Source organism: Henckelia pumila, chromosome 2 (assembly GCF_033568475.1).
Source record: "Henckelia pumila isolate YLH828 chromosome 2, ASM3356847v2, whole genome shotgun sequence".
Classification (NCBI taxonomy): Eukaryota; Viridiplantae; Streptophyta; class Magnoliopsida; order Lamiales; family Gesneriaceae; genus Henckelia; species Henckelia pumila.
The window spans coordinates 172972271-172989922 of record NC_133121.1 but is presented as its reverse complement, the minus strand read 5'-3'; the positions used below and the strand labels follow the sequence as shown (position 1 = coordinate 172989922).

The 17652-nt window shown below is 38.2% G+C and overlaps 1 protein-coding gene across 1 annotated transcript; it reads right to left on the bottom strand.

Moving 5' to 3' along the window:
• Positions 1-877: 877 nt before the first annotated feature.
• On the bottom strand, positions 878-3713 carry LOC140878957 (uncharacterized). Its single transcript, XM_073282584.1, has 2 exons — positions 3344-3713; positions 878-948 (listed from the first exon to the last, which is right to left on the bottom strand). The coding sequence occupies exons 1-2, from the start codon at positions 3711-3713 to the stop codon at positions 878-880; spliced, it is 441 nt and encodes a 146-aa protein (XP_073138685.1).
• Between the last annotated feature and the right edge of the window lie 13939 nt (positions 3714-17652).

The window sequence follows — 17652 nt, the reverse complement described above, 5'->3', positions numbered from 1 at the left end:
TTGAAGTTCGCTCCATCTGATAGGCTCTCAAAGGGAATGACCAAAATGATAACCCGCATGTGCAATAAGAAGAAATTAGATTTTATTTAGGGAAATGACTTGTTATAATCTATGTTTCTATGTTTACTTGTAAATGTTTTATATGAACATGTTATCTGGCACAAGTAATGTATTTTATGTTTTATTTGTGTTTGAATATTAGCATGTTGCAAATTTTAATGTTAGTTTATGTACATACATGATTATCTATATATGTCTATTTGGAATTTATTAAGATATTCCAAGTTAAGTGGGAGTTTTAGGCTGGAAGAATTTGAGTGATTCTCACATAAAATCCTTGATATAATTTTTTTTTCTAACTTTGAAATTAAATTTATGATGATGCAACATTAGGATTGTAGATGATGATTGGGAACTTAGTGAACTTTTGAGTCTATGCCTTAATGTTAAATCATCATAGATATTAATTACAAGTACAAAACTAATGTGTACATTTAATGAGCATTAACATGTGTTATCACCTCTAAAATATACATGAAACGACTAGATACCTCTAAAATAGATATTTTATTTAATAAAGAAAATTCGGGATTTTAGAAAAATTTTGCCATATGACTCGTTTGAAACTATTAAAAAGCCAACCTGTCACAAGCAGCAGTTCAAACAAATAAAATAATCACCTAATAAAAATCCGAATCAGAATACCCCGAAATAAAAGTAAGTTAACCCCGCTTGATGCGGTACGACAGATGGATAATGCCAAAGGATCAAAATCATGGAAAGACTCATCCTGCGAATAACTGTAAATGTTTAAATTACTACGATTTATTATTACATATCATCAGAGTTTGTGGAACTAAAAGGAAAACAGCGACAATCAATGGTCTGCACCACCAGTGGCCTCACCCTGGGGATCCTGCTCCTTAGTACCTAGGAAATCATACTCACCTGAAAACAAATAAGTGGAGTGAGTCTAAAAAACTCAGCAAGAATATGGGGGAATAACGAGTACTACATAAATACAAGCACAGACAGATTAAAAATAACTGATACTAAAAGTACTTTTGTTTTGTGCCCCTAACTTGAAACAAAAACAGACTTCAAGCAAATGAGAGAACATGAATGAAACATATGCATGGCTAAGTCTAGCATAATCACTGTAACTGTAAATACTGTACTGAAGCATAAACGTGAAATATCTTGGCAAACTTAGATCCTTGCATGAATTGTGATCCTTTGGTTTCGATCATGATCATGGCTGCAGTACACTATGCCGCAAGGAGGTCAGGTATTTCCCAACCCATCTTGCCCATACTTGGTAAGGGAGATCAAGATTTCTCTCGACCCCACACATACACGTCTATATTTGGTAAGGTAGGTCAAGACGTCTCTCAATCCCACACATACACATCCTTTGGTAAGGTAGGTCAGAACGTCCCCCAACCCCCCCCCCCCCCCCCCCACACACACACACACACATACACGCCATTTCTATAGTCACAATCATTTCACTTCGTTCGTAAAAGTTATTTTCCTTTTATTTTTGATTTTGGGACTTAGCATGCATATGTAAATGTTGTGCACTTGAAAATACTTACTCAATGATCATGCGAGAGACTCAAATGTGAATGACCGGGATGATGAATTAGGGGACAACCAAAAGATGGGAATCTAAGGCCTTATACCCGTACTTAGGATAATTAGAGCGATTTACCCATAAAACCTACAACTCCCTCCGTTCTCATTCAAAATGGGTTCCGATTGAAATCATATCTCCCACCCACTTAAAACTAAACATAGGATTGATTCCCGACATATTAATCCCATTAAAACCATTTTATAAAGTCCTATTTCCGGACAGCGCCTTATTACTAAAAAAAAACTTCTGCTCACCTTCGTTCAAAAGCCTAGAACATGGCCTAATTCTAATCGAATTACTTCCCGCTTTTACCAACAAGTTCTTAACATCTAATACTAAATTCCAACCCGAGCCCTTGATCAAAACCCAAGTTTAACCACTGATTAAGAACCAGTTTCTGGACAGCCTAATACACCTCTAGAATTTTGCTCAAACCTCATTTTCTTCTCGCTCAAAAACTTAGCCACAAGACCCCCAAGTCCAAGCCACTACCCTAGGTTCAAGACCAATATTTAAGCTCATCTTAATCCCTTAGGAACTCCCATAAGCCAGCTCGCATCCAGATCAAACAAGCGACCAAACCGAGCCCCAAAAATCCATAAAGTTCGAATTTTCTCCAACCCAACTCACATTCTAACTTCACACATCCTAACACTATCGTGTGAACTACATATCACCCATGGTAGCCCCTACATCACCATCCAAATCACACAAACAAACACAACAATAAATCGACCCACATGCCAAGAAAATTCAAAAATTCGAACTAACAGTTAGGCATAGTTTCTGAAAATCTCAAATGCAATGATTCATTCACGACAAGACAAATCCAATGCAAAACATTACTCTATCCATTTCAAACAGCATGGCCGATTCATTGAAGCATGAAAATCTGAAAATTTCGAAGGGAAAGGAAAACAGGGCAGGGCATACATATATATACTTCGAAAATGTGAGAATGCAACAATCAAGCTAACTAATCTACAAGGTAGAGCAAGGAAACCATATCCTTGCCTAAGCTACAAAAAAAAAACAGAAAGCAAGGGCTCGAGTGAAGCTGGGTCGAGCAGGGCTGGAACGAGCTTGGACGGAGGGTGAACAGCTGCTGCTCTCCGTGCTGCAGCTGTGCCGGAGAAGATGAAGCTGCTGCGGAGAAGGTCTTGAAGAAGAAATGGAGATGGCGCTCGCTTCTTGAAGAACAGGGGGAAGATCGGCTTCTTGTGTGAGTGAGCGTGAGTTGTGTGAGTTTTTTTTTTTTTTTTTGTGTGTGGGTGTGTGGCTAGGATTAAATCTTGAACTCAAGTGTATAGGTAGGCAAACCCTAGAAAACTGAGAGTGTTGGAAATTTCAAGAAAAAGTGAAGCACACCTTTAAAAAGTTCCTAATCAAAACTAGCAATTAGGATTAAAATTTTATCCGCACCAAATAAAAATACAAGCTAAAAAAATCCTAATTTTAAAATATAAGGCTGGATTTTACTAGTCCGAGAATAAAATACTAATTTTTGCAAAAGTTAAAATAATAAATTCCAATGCACGGGAAAAAAATATAATATCTAGCCAATTGACACAGAAGATTAAAATAATTAAAAAATAATTAAATTTTAAAGACTAATTTAGGCATGAAACTTAAATTAAGAAATTCTAGGCATCACATATCCTTCCTCCCTAATATGGAATTTCGTCCTCGAAATTCAAAACTTACCAAAGAGCTCTCGATAACGAGTCCTGATATCTGCCTCTGCTTCCCAAGTGGCCTCTTCATCCGAGTGATTCTGCCATTTCACTTTGACCATTGGAATCGACTTGTTACGGAGTCTCCTCTCCTGTGTATCCAAAATCCGAATGGGCCTCTCCTCATACGTCATGTGGGGAGATAACTGAATAGGTTCCATGCTAAGCACATAAGACGGATTCAAAACGTACTTCCTGAGCATCGATACGTGGAAGACATTATGGACCCCATCCAAGTTAGGTGGCAAGGCCACCCTATAAGCCAATGCCCCCACTCTGTCCAATATCTCAAAGGGTCCTAAAAACCTTGGTGCCAGTTTCCCTTTCTTCCCGAATCTCATTACACCCTTCATAGGAGCTACTCGGACAAACACATGGTCTCCCACCGAGAACTCCAAGTCTCTCCTCCTATGATCGGCATAACTCTTCTGCCTGCTCTGTGCAGTCCTCATCCTATCACGGATCTTGGCTACAACTTCGGCAGTGTGCTGAACAATCTCGGGTCCCAACTCTGACTTTTCACCAATCTTGGTCCATAATACCGGTGATCTACACGGTCTCCCATAGAGTGCCTCGTAAGGCGCCATACCAATGGTGGCCTATTAGCTGTTTTTATATGCAAATTCCACCAATGGTAACCTCGACTCCCAACTATCGTGAAAGTCCAAAACGCAGGCTCTCAAAAGATCCTCTATAATCTGGATCACCCACTCGGACTATCCATCCGTCTGGGGGTGAAAGGCAGTTCTAAACAAAAGCTTTGTCCCCAAAGCTGAGTGAAGACTCTTCCAAAAAGACGAAGTAAACTGCGGATCTCTATCAGACACTATGGAAACAGGGATACCATGTAGTCTGACTATCTCCCGGATATACAACTCTGCATACTGAGTCATAGAGAAATTCGTCCTTACTGGAAAAAAGTGTGCCGACTTAGTGAGATGGTCGACAATAACCCAAATAGCATTCGAACCTCTCACTGTCCTCGGCAAGCCAACAACGAAATTCATGGTGATATTCTCCCATTTCCACTCGGGAATAGGGAGTGGCCTAAGCAATCCTGCAGGTCTCTGATGTTCTGCTTTGACCTGCTGGCATGTCAGGCATTCTAATACAAAGCGGGCTATATCACGCTTCATGACTGGCCACCAGTATAACTGCTAAAGGTCCCAATACATCTTTGTACTGCCTGGGTGAATAGAGTACGGCGATGTATGTGCATCTGCCATGATAGTAGCTCGTAGAGAATCACCTGCGGGCACCCAAAGTCAACCTCTAAACCTCACAATCCCATCTACCACTGAATACAACCCACTATCTCTCTCGTCAGCTCTCTGTCTCCACTTACTCAAATGCTCATCAACTGCTTGAGCTACTCTGATATGGTCAAACAACGTAGTCTGCACTGACAAGGCTGACAATCTAGGAGCTCTACACTCGGCATAGAACTCTAGCCCAAATCTTTGAATCTCATCCTGCAACGGCCTAGACACCGTCATAGAGGCAATCACTGCTGTCTTTCTGCTCAAAGCATCTGCGACGACATTAGCCTTACCCGGATGGTAACTAATGTCGCAGTCGTAGTCTTTTACCAACTCTAACCTTCTCCGTTGCCTCATATTCAACTTCTTTTGGATGAAGAAGTACTTGAGGCTTTTGTGGTCTTTGAATATCTTACACTTCTCTCCATAGAGATAGTGCCTCCAAATCTTGAGTGCAAAAACCACAGCTGCCAATTCCAAATCATGAGTAGGGTACTTCTTCACATGCTCCTTCAACTGCCTAGAAGCGTAAGCAATAACTCTATCTCGCTGCATAAGAACTGCTCCCAATCCCAACTTGGAAGCATCAGTGTAAACCACAAAATCAATTTGCCGTGATGGCATAGCTAACACTGGCGCTGACTTAAGTGCCTCCTTCAACACATCAAAGCTCTCTTGGCACTTCGGGCTCCAAACAAACTTAACATTCTTCTTAGTCAATGTTGTCAAGGGCATTGCAATGGATGAAAAGCCCTTGATAAACTTCCTGTAATAACCGGCCAATCCAAGAAAGCTGCGAATCTCCGATGCATTTGTAGGTACTGACCACTCCTTAACTGCTTGAACTTTGGAGGGGTCTACCTCAACACCGCTCTCGGAAATGATATGACCCAAGAATGCTACTCTTTCCAACCAAAATTCACATTTGTCGAACTTAGCAAATAACTTCCGCTCTTGGAGCACCTCTAGAACCGTCCTCAAATGCTGTGAATGCTCTACTCTAGCTTTTGAGTAAATGAGGATATCATCAATGAAGACAATGACAAAATGGTCCAAGTACAGCAGAAACACGTGGTTCATAAGATCCATGAAGACCACGGCCGCGTTCGTCAACCCGAACAGCATCACAAGGAATTTGTAGTGGCCATAACGAGTCCTAAAAGTTGTCTTGAACACATCTGACTCCTTGACTTTCAACTGATGATAGCCGGAACGGAGATCAATCTTTGAAAATACAGAGGCTCCTTGCAACTGATCAAATAGATCCTCAATTCTGGGAAGTGGGTACTTGTTCTTTACCGTCACTCCATTCAATTCTCGGTAGTCTATGCACAACCTTAAACTTCCGTCCTTCTTTTTCACTAAGAGGACTTGTTCACCCAATGGAGAGAAACTAGGGTGTATGAACCCTTTGTCAAGCAACTCTTCAATCTGCTCTTTCAGTTATTTCATTTTCGTAGGAGCCAATATATACGGTGCCATAGAAATTGGCACAGTACCGGGTACTAAGTTGATAGAGAACTCGACTTCTCTATCAGGTGGGATACCTGCAACATCACCTGGAAACACATCCTCAAAATCTCTGACGGCGTCCACGTCTGAAATATCTGGATGTGTTGGCAACTCCGTCAAAGATAAACTGGCTAAAAATGCCTCATATCCATCATGCACCAACTGCTTAGCTTGCATGAAAGATATAATCCGAGTCCTCCTCGAACCCCTAGTAGCCTCAAACCAAAACGGTTCTTCTCCCTCTGGTCTGACCAACAATGATCTCTGCTGACAGTCGATCGCCACTGCATTCTTCGTCATCCAATCCATCCCAAGAATCATGTCGAACTCAGGCATTGGTAACAGTATAAGGTCCGCAACCACTAGTTGCCCTTGCATCAGAAGTTCAAGATTCTTCACCATTCTCCTAGTAGATAGTTCTTCCCCTGATGGGATGGTCACTGTGAATCCTCCCAACAACTCTTCACATACAATACCCCGCTTACGGGCAAGGGTCTTCGAAATAAAAGAATGAGTAGCCCCCAAATCTAGCAAAGCTCTAGTGGTTACTCCGGCTACTAATATTCTACCTGCATTAATGGCGATTACAATCACAGAAAGATTGAAAACAGATAAGACAAGTTCTACTTAGGTTCGTCCTAAGTCATCAATTCTCCAAAATCAATACTACACATGCTAACACAATCAATATTCACCAAGCATGCAGCATAAACAAGTCCTCATGCCAACCCAAGTTTAAAAACTACTTAAATATCAGCATGCTAAACAACCCAATAAGAAGCTCATAAACAAAATTGCATCATTAAATCGATTAAATCACGCCTAACTAAGTACTCTAAGCATTACCTATGATGAGTGTGGTATCAGGATCGGCCTCCTTAGCCTGCATCACGTAAACTCTCCCCTGAGTCGGCGTCTCATGCCATGGACAATCTGAGATCACGTGCCCCGGCTTCTTGCACCGATAACAAACTCCAGCACCTGCCAAGCACTTCCCATAATGGGCACGATTGCACTTTGGGCAATATTACTTCTCCCTGCTGACGCTGCAACCCAGTGAACGGCCTCTTCCTGTGCTGCTGCTGCGGATCTTGAGATGGGAGCGGCCTCTTACTCTGCGCCTCAGCGCAGACGTCCCTCAATGTCTGCTCAGACCTCAAAGCTCGTCTGAGCGCCGAAGCATAATCAGCTGGCTCCTCCATGAGCACATCTTATCGGATAGTGGGTCGTAGCCCAACAATAAAGTGCTGGAGCTTCTCAGCCTCGTCGTCTCCAATCAAAGGCACAAAGTGGCAACCTCTTTCAAATTTCACCACAAACTCAGCCACTGATAGGTCTCCCTGTCGCAGGCTCAAAAACTTCGTTTTTAAACGGGCCCTCACATCCGCATTAAAATATTTTCAAAGAAAAGCCTCCTAAACTCAGCCCAAGGCAGGGTAGTCGTGTCCACTGTCTTCTCAACTCCCTCCACCAGAGGGCGGCATCATCCTGAAGGTGGAAGACAGCACAGCGGACTCGATACGGATCTCCCAACTGCATATAGCGGAATATCACCTCAAGCGAACGGATCCATCCCTCCGCTACCAGTGGATCAGTGGTGCCAACAAAGTCCTTCGGATTCATCTTCCTAAACTGCTCATAAACAGTCCCAAGTCCAGCCCTCGGAGCGTCCACATGTTGCTCTAGGATACGGGCTAATCCAGCTAGCACCTGCGTCCCAACATCCGCAGCTGGTGGAGGTGGCGGAGGAGGAGGTGGCGGCGGTGGAGGAGGTGGTGGCTGCAGAGCACGTCCACGACGAGTGGCCATCTGTAGGCAAATTCAAATTCTTACATTCAAATTTCATGCCTTAAGAAAAAGATTTTCTTTAAACTTTTACCAGCTCAAAAATTTTAAGAATTAGCGGAAATGAACTTAAATAAATAGCAATAAATGCAACTTGAATCTTACTGACTTTGAGGAGAGATCCCTTCGAGTTTCGGCAACCGGTAGTACGCACAGCCCAAACCAAGACCGCGCTTTGATACCAACTGAAACGAATAGATACCTCTAAAATAGATATTTTATTTAATAAAGAAAATTCGGGATTTCCGAAAAATTTTGCCATGACTCGTTTGAAACTATTAAAAATCCAACTTGTCACAAGCAGCAGTTCAAACAAATAAAATAACCACCAAATAAAATCCGAATCAGAATACCCCAAAATAAAAGTAAGTTAACCCCGCTTGATGCGGTACGACAGGTGGATAAGTTTACACGCCAAAGGATCAAAAGCAGGGAAAGACTCATCCTGCGAATAACTGTAAATGTTTAAATTACTACGATTCATTATTACATATCATCAGAGTTTGCGGAACTAAAAGGAAAACAGCGACGGTCAAGAGTCTGCACCATCAGTGGCCTCACCCTGGGGATCCTGCTCCTCATTACCTAGGAAATCGTACTCACCTGAAAACAAATAAGTGGAGTGAGTCTAAAAGACTCAGCAATAATATGGGTGGGGGGGGGGGGGTTAACGAGTACTACATAAATACAAGCACAGGCAGATTAAAAATAACTGATACTAAAAGTATTTTTGTTTTGTGCCCCTAACTTGAAACAAAAACATACTTCATGTAAATGAGAGAACATGAAGGAAACATATGCATGGCTCACTGTAACTGTAAATATTGTACTGAAGCATAAATGTGAAATATACTTAGATCCTTGAATTGTGATCCTGTGGTTTCGATCATGATCATGGCTGCAGTGCACTATGCCGCAAGGAGGTTAGGTATTTCCCAACCCATCTTGCCCATACTTGGTAAGGGAGGCCAAGATTTCTCTCAACCCCACACATACATGTCTATATTTGGTAAGGTAGGCCAAGACGTCTCTCAACCCCACACATACACATCCTTTGGTAAGGTAGGTCAGAACGTCTCCCAACCCCACACATACTCGTCATTTCTATAGTCACAATTATTTCATTTCGTTCGTAAAAGTTATTTTCTTTTTATTCTTGATTCTGGGACTTAGCATGCATAATTAGAGGGATTTACCCATAAAACTACAACTCCCTCCGTTCTCATTCAAAATGGGTTCCGATTGAAATCTGTAGTGAAAAATGCTCGCAAGCGTACGAGTGTCAAGTTTTAATATAGTAGTGAATAGAATATCGTTCCGACGAGGAGTAATATAAAATTATCTAGTACTTGTAATTAAAATAGTCCTAATTTTATTCAAAAAATTAATGATCAGAAGGTTTGCAATAAATAAAAATAAGCAATGGATTTTTAGTAGAACGCACACAATTTTCAGAGAAATATCAATGATAAATGGTCTAGAGGTTCAGATTTCACCTGGTTTCGACAACAACTACTTCTAATTAATTTATCTTCATGAATTCCATTCAATTAATAGCCAAGAACACTTAATTATATTATTTCCCTCTCCCGAGCAACAAATAATGTGTATCAACTAAGATTCAATTCCAATATCCCTATTAAAAATTTAGTCTTAGTGATATGTGAAAAACGATGTTCTTCCTAAGGCTCCATTAATGATATATACTCTCCCGAGTTATATAAACAATTAACAGTGTAATTTCTATTGGTCCTATTTAAAATCCCCTCTTCCGAGTGCCAGATTTCAGATGAATATAACAAATCAATTATTGATCAAGTAATTGAAAAGACAATCAATTCTAGAAAAACAATTAATCTACTAGAATTCAATCCAAAAATATCAAAAACTCGTAGAAGAGTTTACACAAGGTTCCATCGTCCCTCTAGATTCTAAAAATTTAGTTCAAAATCAAAATATTGCAAAAACAATTCATGTTCATGAAACTAGACATCAAATCAAAGTTTAATGACAAAATATAAAGAGTACAAATCCAAAGATGCGATGCAGTGTCCGGATAACGCGATCTTCTTCCTCGTTCCAGATTTTCTCTTCAAGTTTGCGCATATTTTTTCCTTCAAATTTCTCTCTCGATCGTGCGTGTGATTCTCCTCTGATGTGCGGTGGCTTCCCCCTCAATTGTGTGCAAAATAATCCCTTTTATATGTGCTTCAAATCCAATAAATAAAAGCCCACGAATGTCCGAAGTTTTCATTCCTGAAAAACCCAAAAATCTTACTTTCGCGATGGCTCGCCTGCGCTTGAAGAGAGGGGCGCCTGCGCATGTGATTCTCTCTCCTGGATGCTCAAAATTTATCATCAGGCGGGCCCGCGCGTGAGGTTAGGCGCACCCGCGCATGCCTCTCGGGTAAGAAAATCTGCATCGCGCGACAATTGTCAAAAAATCATATCTCACAATCTAACCCCCGAATTGAGCTGAAATTTTGACAGCAGCTTCAAAACATCCTAAAATTTATTATGAATGGTGGAGATTGGATTTTGATGCCTCAATAATTCCCAGTAATTTTATGAATTTGATACTCCATAATGCATCCTTCCACTTCTTCTTACTACTTTTGCGTCAATCCTTGCAACTCACAAAAACAACAACTAATACACATACTATCTACTCGATACATCACAAAAGTCAAGTCATATCATATATAAATTAAGTGCATAAATTGAATTTATCAAATTCCCCCAAACTTAGACTTTTGCTAGTCCGAGCAAAACAATAATGAGTAATCTATCGGTCTCCGAATTTTTACATTCCAAGATTAAATACAAATGTAGGCTAATTTTCTCAAGAGTTCTCGTGTGTGTGTGATTTCACCAATCTCATCTGCCCACCCAACTTTCGATAAAATCATGCAATCCGTAAGCTTCACAGATTCATTAATCCCTCCCTCAAGTTTCAAGACACTCTCCACCAAGTTCAACTTCTAATTGCACAGATCAACATGACTTTTTCGGTTAACATTAGGCTCAAGTATAATCAGCAGGAGATAAGCTTCCATATGTATATCAATGTAAACAAGGACTCAGGATTCAAAGCAAAGGGAATTGAACATTTTCAATTTGTGCAGGATGATGAGTAGCTAAAATTTTTTATTTGCATTGCCAGACATTAGTTTTGACTTTCTTCTACTCCATACATTTCCATCTTTATGTCTTGTATTTGGACTATAATTTCAATCCTTTTTTTTTCTTTTCAAGGCCTCCCCTCACCTTACTTTCTCCGCCATTACTTTTCTTTGAAATTTTTAGCTACTCAATTTGTTTTGGATTTTTCATTATTTATATGACTAACAAATGAATAGTGGCTAAAAAGGCTCTACAAATTCAAAAATGCCTAAATCAATTCTGTTCTTTTAAAAATCTACCTCAGTTTCAAGTAAAAATCACAAGAATTAAAAATCAAATCCTCTAATTCACATCACAAATCCACATTATTTCTCTAATTGCTAGGAGTATCGAAAATCATGGCATTCGTGCATGTAAGTGAGAACTCAAGATTAAAAATCGCTAACATGAACTTTTCAGCACAAAAAATTATTTTCATCATAGACCAACACAAGTACAAATCATTTATTCAACTCAAACTAACTCCTGAAAATTTTTCAAAATTATCACACACCCCCTCAAACTTAAATTGTGCATTGTCCTCAATGTACAGTAGTAAATCAAAACAAGGAGACATACCTTGGGCACAAAGCATTAGTACTCGGCACCATCTTAATCAATCAAAGCTCTTCATGCAGGGGTGGCGTCTAAACTTTCACCGCTTCAAAGTTTTTACTTACACAACTCAAAATTATTATTGATGTCTAGTCTCAACATGCACAAAAGAAAAGAAAAAAAAATCAAATTAAAATAAAAACAAATCAAAAAAAAGCAAATAACAAAAATAGCTTGGGTTGCCTCACAAGAAGCGCCTAGTTTATAGTCCATAGCCCGACTCTATGCCGTTTTCAGCCCGGTTCCTTCGATTTGTTGGAGTTTTTTCCATTCTTCTTCACCCTCCAAACAAAATTCGTTAATATCACGGGACAAAGATACCTACAAGATCAACTTAAGAACCATTTCAAAATTCTAAAGGTCAACGACACTTATTAGCAGTGCTACGCTTATTGATTCTGGTCTATGTTCAATCCCTTATTAGTTACTATAACTCGCAACGCTTCTAAGGATGTCTAAAAATTTCCTTAAGCAACGACTCTAGTTCATCTAACTTACAAGCGGGCAACTGACTCTCCTCAACTTAGAATTGATCGAACTATTTCTATAAATAAATCTAATTCAATTCTTGATAAGAAAATATAACCATAAAATCTGCTATTATTATCCACTTATTGGATTAGACGGTCTCTAAGTACCAAATAATTCTAACATATCACCTGAAGACATATCTCAAATCTCTAATTCAACTTGATAGCAAGTTTGAAAAATCCAAAAATTTCCAAATTATTATATGGTAAAACCTGAATTCATATTTCAAGAACTTAGTATCCAATTAGACACCTTGAAGAGTTTGTAACCCGATCGCAAATGCTTTCTAATTAATCCCCCCAGTACCTTAGCATTTCATAGGTAAGCAAATCTATCGCTTATCCAGAAAACTTCCTAAATATTCTATTCATCATTCTATTCTCATAGTTGGTGCAATAGCCTTACTGGTTGACATTCACAAAATCTTAGAGCGCTAATATAAAGTACCCAAAAGTCTCTAGGGACAACTCAAATTCCTATCTCGTAACTGTTCACCCATTCAACTTACTCACTCTTAACGATCCGGTTTGAAATTGAAACAACCAATTCAGATAATTCACTAACTAGCAGTCTACTCGCTAGAATTAATTAAAATTAGTAGTCGTCATTCCTCATAACACAACGATAACTTAGGATTTCATCTAGTATTAATACCAAATTCCAACGGTCTAAACACTAACTAAGCGGTTACGAGTCGATCCTCTAAACAAGAATAGAAATGATAATTTGAAACTATGATCCACCCAAATAATTCACCATGATGGATCATGAAAGGAAACAAATACACAAGTAATGCTGCTTAATGCGAAATGAAATAATGCAAGCATTACAAACAAACGAGCTGAATATAAAAATCTAGATAAGTGAAAACAACTCACTCATAATTCAATTCTAGGGGTGAATGAATAATAATGGAGGATCCATGAATAATGAATATGAGCAACAAGACACAAATCTCGCGATCGTTCGCCTATGGGTAATGAAATCATGCTCAAACAATCCAAGCACAATTAAGAGCGATCAGTGTGCTTCAGTCGAGAGGAGTCCACACACGTCAATAATCAGGGAAAATAGTGGTCTCAAAGTAAAATCAGATGTTGGTCACACAACGTAAGTAGATTAGCAAAAAGAAAGGCAAGGTGAATCTTACTCACATCAACATGCGACCCTTAAAACCGAAGAAAAATTTCAAAAAGTAATAAACATGAACAAGAGTTTATTGAGAAGTTCAACTAATGCCAAGGTGGCAGAATTCAACGCTGATTAATGTCATACGAATCAATAAATGCTCAAAGAAAGTGCAAAGAAATTTCGGATACTCAAAAGTATATATTGCAACGGATTTGAGCACAAAAGAAGAAAAAGAAAATACTGATCGGAATAATAGTTTATAAAATCGAGAGTCTCATAGTAACTAACTCACTAATTTCCGAAAAAATCATATTTGCCCAAATAAAAAAAGAAAAACTCAAACTGTCCATAATAATATAAAAACCAAGTTCGTATCTCAAGTTTTCACACGAGTTTCGATTCATTAACTTAACAGACCAAAACATACGCCTTATCAATTTCTTAAACAAACTATTCGCTTACTTTTATTCGACTAAATTTCATCCATAAGAGAATAAATTACCACAAAGACACGACGACTAATATCTCCTAATGCACAAGTTTAATATTTTTCATCAATCTCCTACAATCTCATAAAATTATTAACACTACCAAATAACTTCAAACATCCACGTACTATCCAAAACTGGAAGGAATATTAGTACACCAACTCCGTTTAACATGGAATCGCATGCAACAAAAATAAACAATCAAATAATACAATTTAAACTAATAAAAGAAATTTTTAAACAAAAATAAACACTAAACTACGCATTTAAACAAATTAAACAGCTAGTTTTGAAAATATTTTTTAAAAAAGATGACATCAGAACATTTAAAGTATCAATTCAAGCATAACTAACATATAAAATTATTTAAAAACTTACAGACTTTGAGGCGAGATTTCTCGAGTTTCCTGCAACCGGCAGTAGGCACAACCCAAACCAGAAGCATGCTCTGATACCAACTGAAATGACCCTACTTCTACTTTAAATTAAGCTAAATAAAATACGGATTTTTCAAAAAAGAATCAAAATATTAAAAATTTTATTAAAAATTTCGGCATGACTTCTGTGTTTATATTACAACCAACCTGTCTCAGACAGCAACCAAAATAAAATAAAAGAAATAGACGACTGACGACACAAGTAACTAGGCCGAGACAAGAACGAGACCCAAGAAAAAGGTTCGACATAACAAATATCCAAAGGGTTTAAGAAATCTAGTGTTTACAAGCCCAAAACAATACTAACTAAACTTGTCATATACAATTGAAAAATAAACAAAATGAATGCTTCATAACATATAAAATTATATTAACTATGCGGAAGACGAGCAAAGGTCGGAGGGATGTGTCACGCCCGCATCGCAGTCCACTCGATAGTCTTGCCCCTCGATCTCAATGAAATACACCTCACCTGAAAACAATAAGTGGAGTGAGTCTAAAAGACTCAGCAAGAATATGGGGGGGATAGCGAGTACTACGTAAATACAAGCACACTCAGATTAAAAATAATTGATAATAAAAATACCTTTGTTTTGTGCTCTTACTTTAAACAAGTAAATAAACTTCAAAATGAATGAGAGAACATGAAATGAAACATATACATGGCTAAGTCATGTATAATCAATGAAACTGCATAAACTGTATCTGAATCTGTAACTGTAACTGTGAACTTAGATCCTTGATTGTGACTCTGTGATTTCGATCATGATCATGGCTATAGTGCACAATGCCGCAAGGAGGTCGAGATGAAACCCAACCCGTAATTGCCCTATTGGTAAGGGAGACCAGAATAGTTTCGGCCCCACACGAACACATGCTAAGATAAGAAAACCCATATTGAATTGGTAAGGGAGGCCAAAACATCTTTCAGCCCCACACGAACACATGAATATGTAGTCACAACCTTCTCACTTCGTTCAAAATATTTCTTTCCTTTATTGAATTCGAGACTTATAATGCATATGTAAATATGACGTACATGTAAATGTTAATCAATAATCATGCATATGACTCACACATAATCGGGATGGTGATTTAGGAACTAAACCAAAGGATGGAGAATTTAACCCATAAATTGCACTTACGACTAATTCGAGCGATTTGCCCTAAAAATTAATAACTTGCTCGTTTCTTAACCAAAAAGGGTTCCGCTTGAAACCACGACTTCACGACACTTACAACTTAGTAGGAAAATCATCCTCGAAATTTATTTTCTAAGCGATCATTTTAAAAAAAACACAATTCCGGGCAGCAGCCCTTTTTTTTTTGAAAATTCTGCACCTAAGCAATTAAAAATCTAGAACTCGACCCAAAATTTATCCGAATTGATTCCCGCTTTCGCCGACATAATCCTAACATCCCAAAAAAGTTCCAGACCCGAGCCCATAATCAAATTCTACTTTTAACCCTGCCTTAGTTATACATTTCCGGACAGCCATGTTTTAAAGCAAAAATCTGCACCTCTATATTCAAATGCCTAAAACTCAATCAAAACTTAACCGAATTAATTTTCGCTTGAACCGACACATTCCTAAATCTTAGTCTAATTCCAGACCCAATCCCTTAATCAAAACCCGAGTTTATCCCTGGTATAAAAATCGATTTCTGGACAGCAGCTAAGTCCATAAAATTCTGCTCAAGCCCGGTTTCAAACTCACTCCAAAAACTTAGCACAATGCCTCCCAAGTCCCAAGCTACTAGACTAGGACCAAGTCCAACCCTTAGACTCATCCCGAGCCCTAAGAACTCACCCAAACACTTTGACTTAGCTCAAAGATGGCAGCCCCTATAAACCTTCAAAACCGTGACCTAACAACTCCCACAATCAAAGTTCCTTCACTTCCAAATCACCACAAATCTTCAAGCCATTCTAACACTACCATGCGAACTACATGGTGGTTTCTAAATCACCAACCAAGCATCACACACACAATCACACAATTTTCGAAAAGTCACATGCTAGGAAGGTAAATCTGAAATTTTTCGAAGGTCACAAAGCCCCAATGCATTCACATTCCAAATTCATATCCATTTCAAAACTTCAACAAACAAATTAATTTCACAATCATGAATGCAATATAAATCTTGGCTAAATAGGAAGGCTCGAACAGGGCATATATATACTTATACATTTTTCGACAAAAATCTCAAGAAATGCAAGACAGACAATACACTAATCTACATGGTGAAGAGAAGGAGCCATATCCTTGCCTTAAACCGATCGAGAAAACAGAAATAGGGAGCTCGGATTGAGCTGAAATCGGCCAAGTAAAAGCAGGGGGGCTCGAACAGCTGGGAATCGAGCTGAATAAATGGGGAGACCAGCTCGCTCAGCTCGCCGAGATGCAGCTATTCCGGAGATGGAGGGTTGGCGGCGGCGGTCGAACTTGAAGAAGGAGGTGGAAACCGATGGCTATGCTTGAAGAAAAAATGAAGGAGAAGTCGTGAGTTGTGTGTGTGTGTTTTGGCGTGGGAATAGGTGTGTAATTTGGATGAGAATGAGTGTGAGAGAAATGTTAGAGACTAGGGTTTAATCTTTTAAGTCCAAGTGTGAAAGGATGAAAAAGTGATACTCAATAATTGACACTCACAAAATAGCAATTTAAGGTCATGAATTAAATTGCACAAGATGAAACTCAAGTAAAAAAAAATTCCTATTTAAATATAAATATTGGATTTTACTAGCCCGAGAATTCAAATGCTAATTTTTCAAGAATTTAAATATAAGCTCTAGAATGCGGAACTGGAAGCTACTGAATCCAAAAATTAAAAATCAATACTTTAAATATTTTGATGTCGCGACGATAAATAAAATATTTAAACAATAAACAGAGCGATTAAAATAATTTAAATAAACTAGACTAACGTTTAAAAAGAAAATTAAATAAATACACAAGAAAAAATAAAAATCTTTAAAATGATTTGGAAAATTAAAAAGGTTTTAAATAAATAAGCTAGACATTTAAAAAAAATTTAAAATAAATAACCGCTAAACTAAGGCTATTAAAAATAAATAATTTGGACACTCGAAAATATTTAAACAAATAAACTACCCAGTTAAAATCATTTAAAAAAAATAAACTAAACAATTAAAATCATTTAAATATGCAAGCTTAAACCTTTAAAATATTAAAACAATTAAATTTGCATAATAAAAATCATTTTGACAAATAAACTTAAACAATTAAAAACAGTAATTAAATAGTTAGTACAATAAAATCATTTGAATAAATAGTAAAA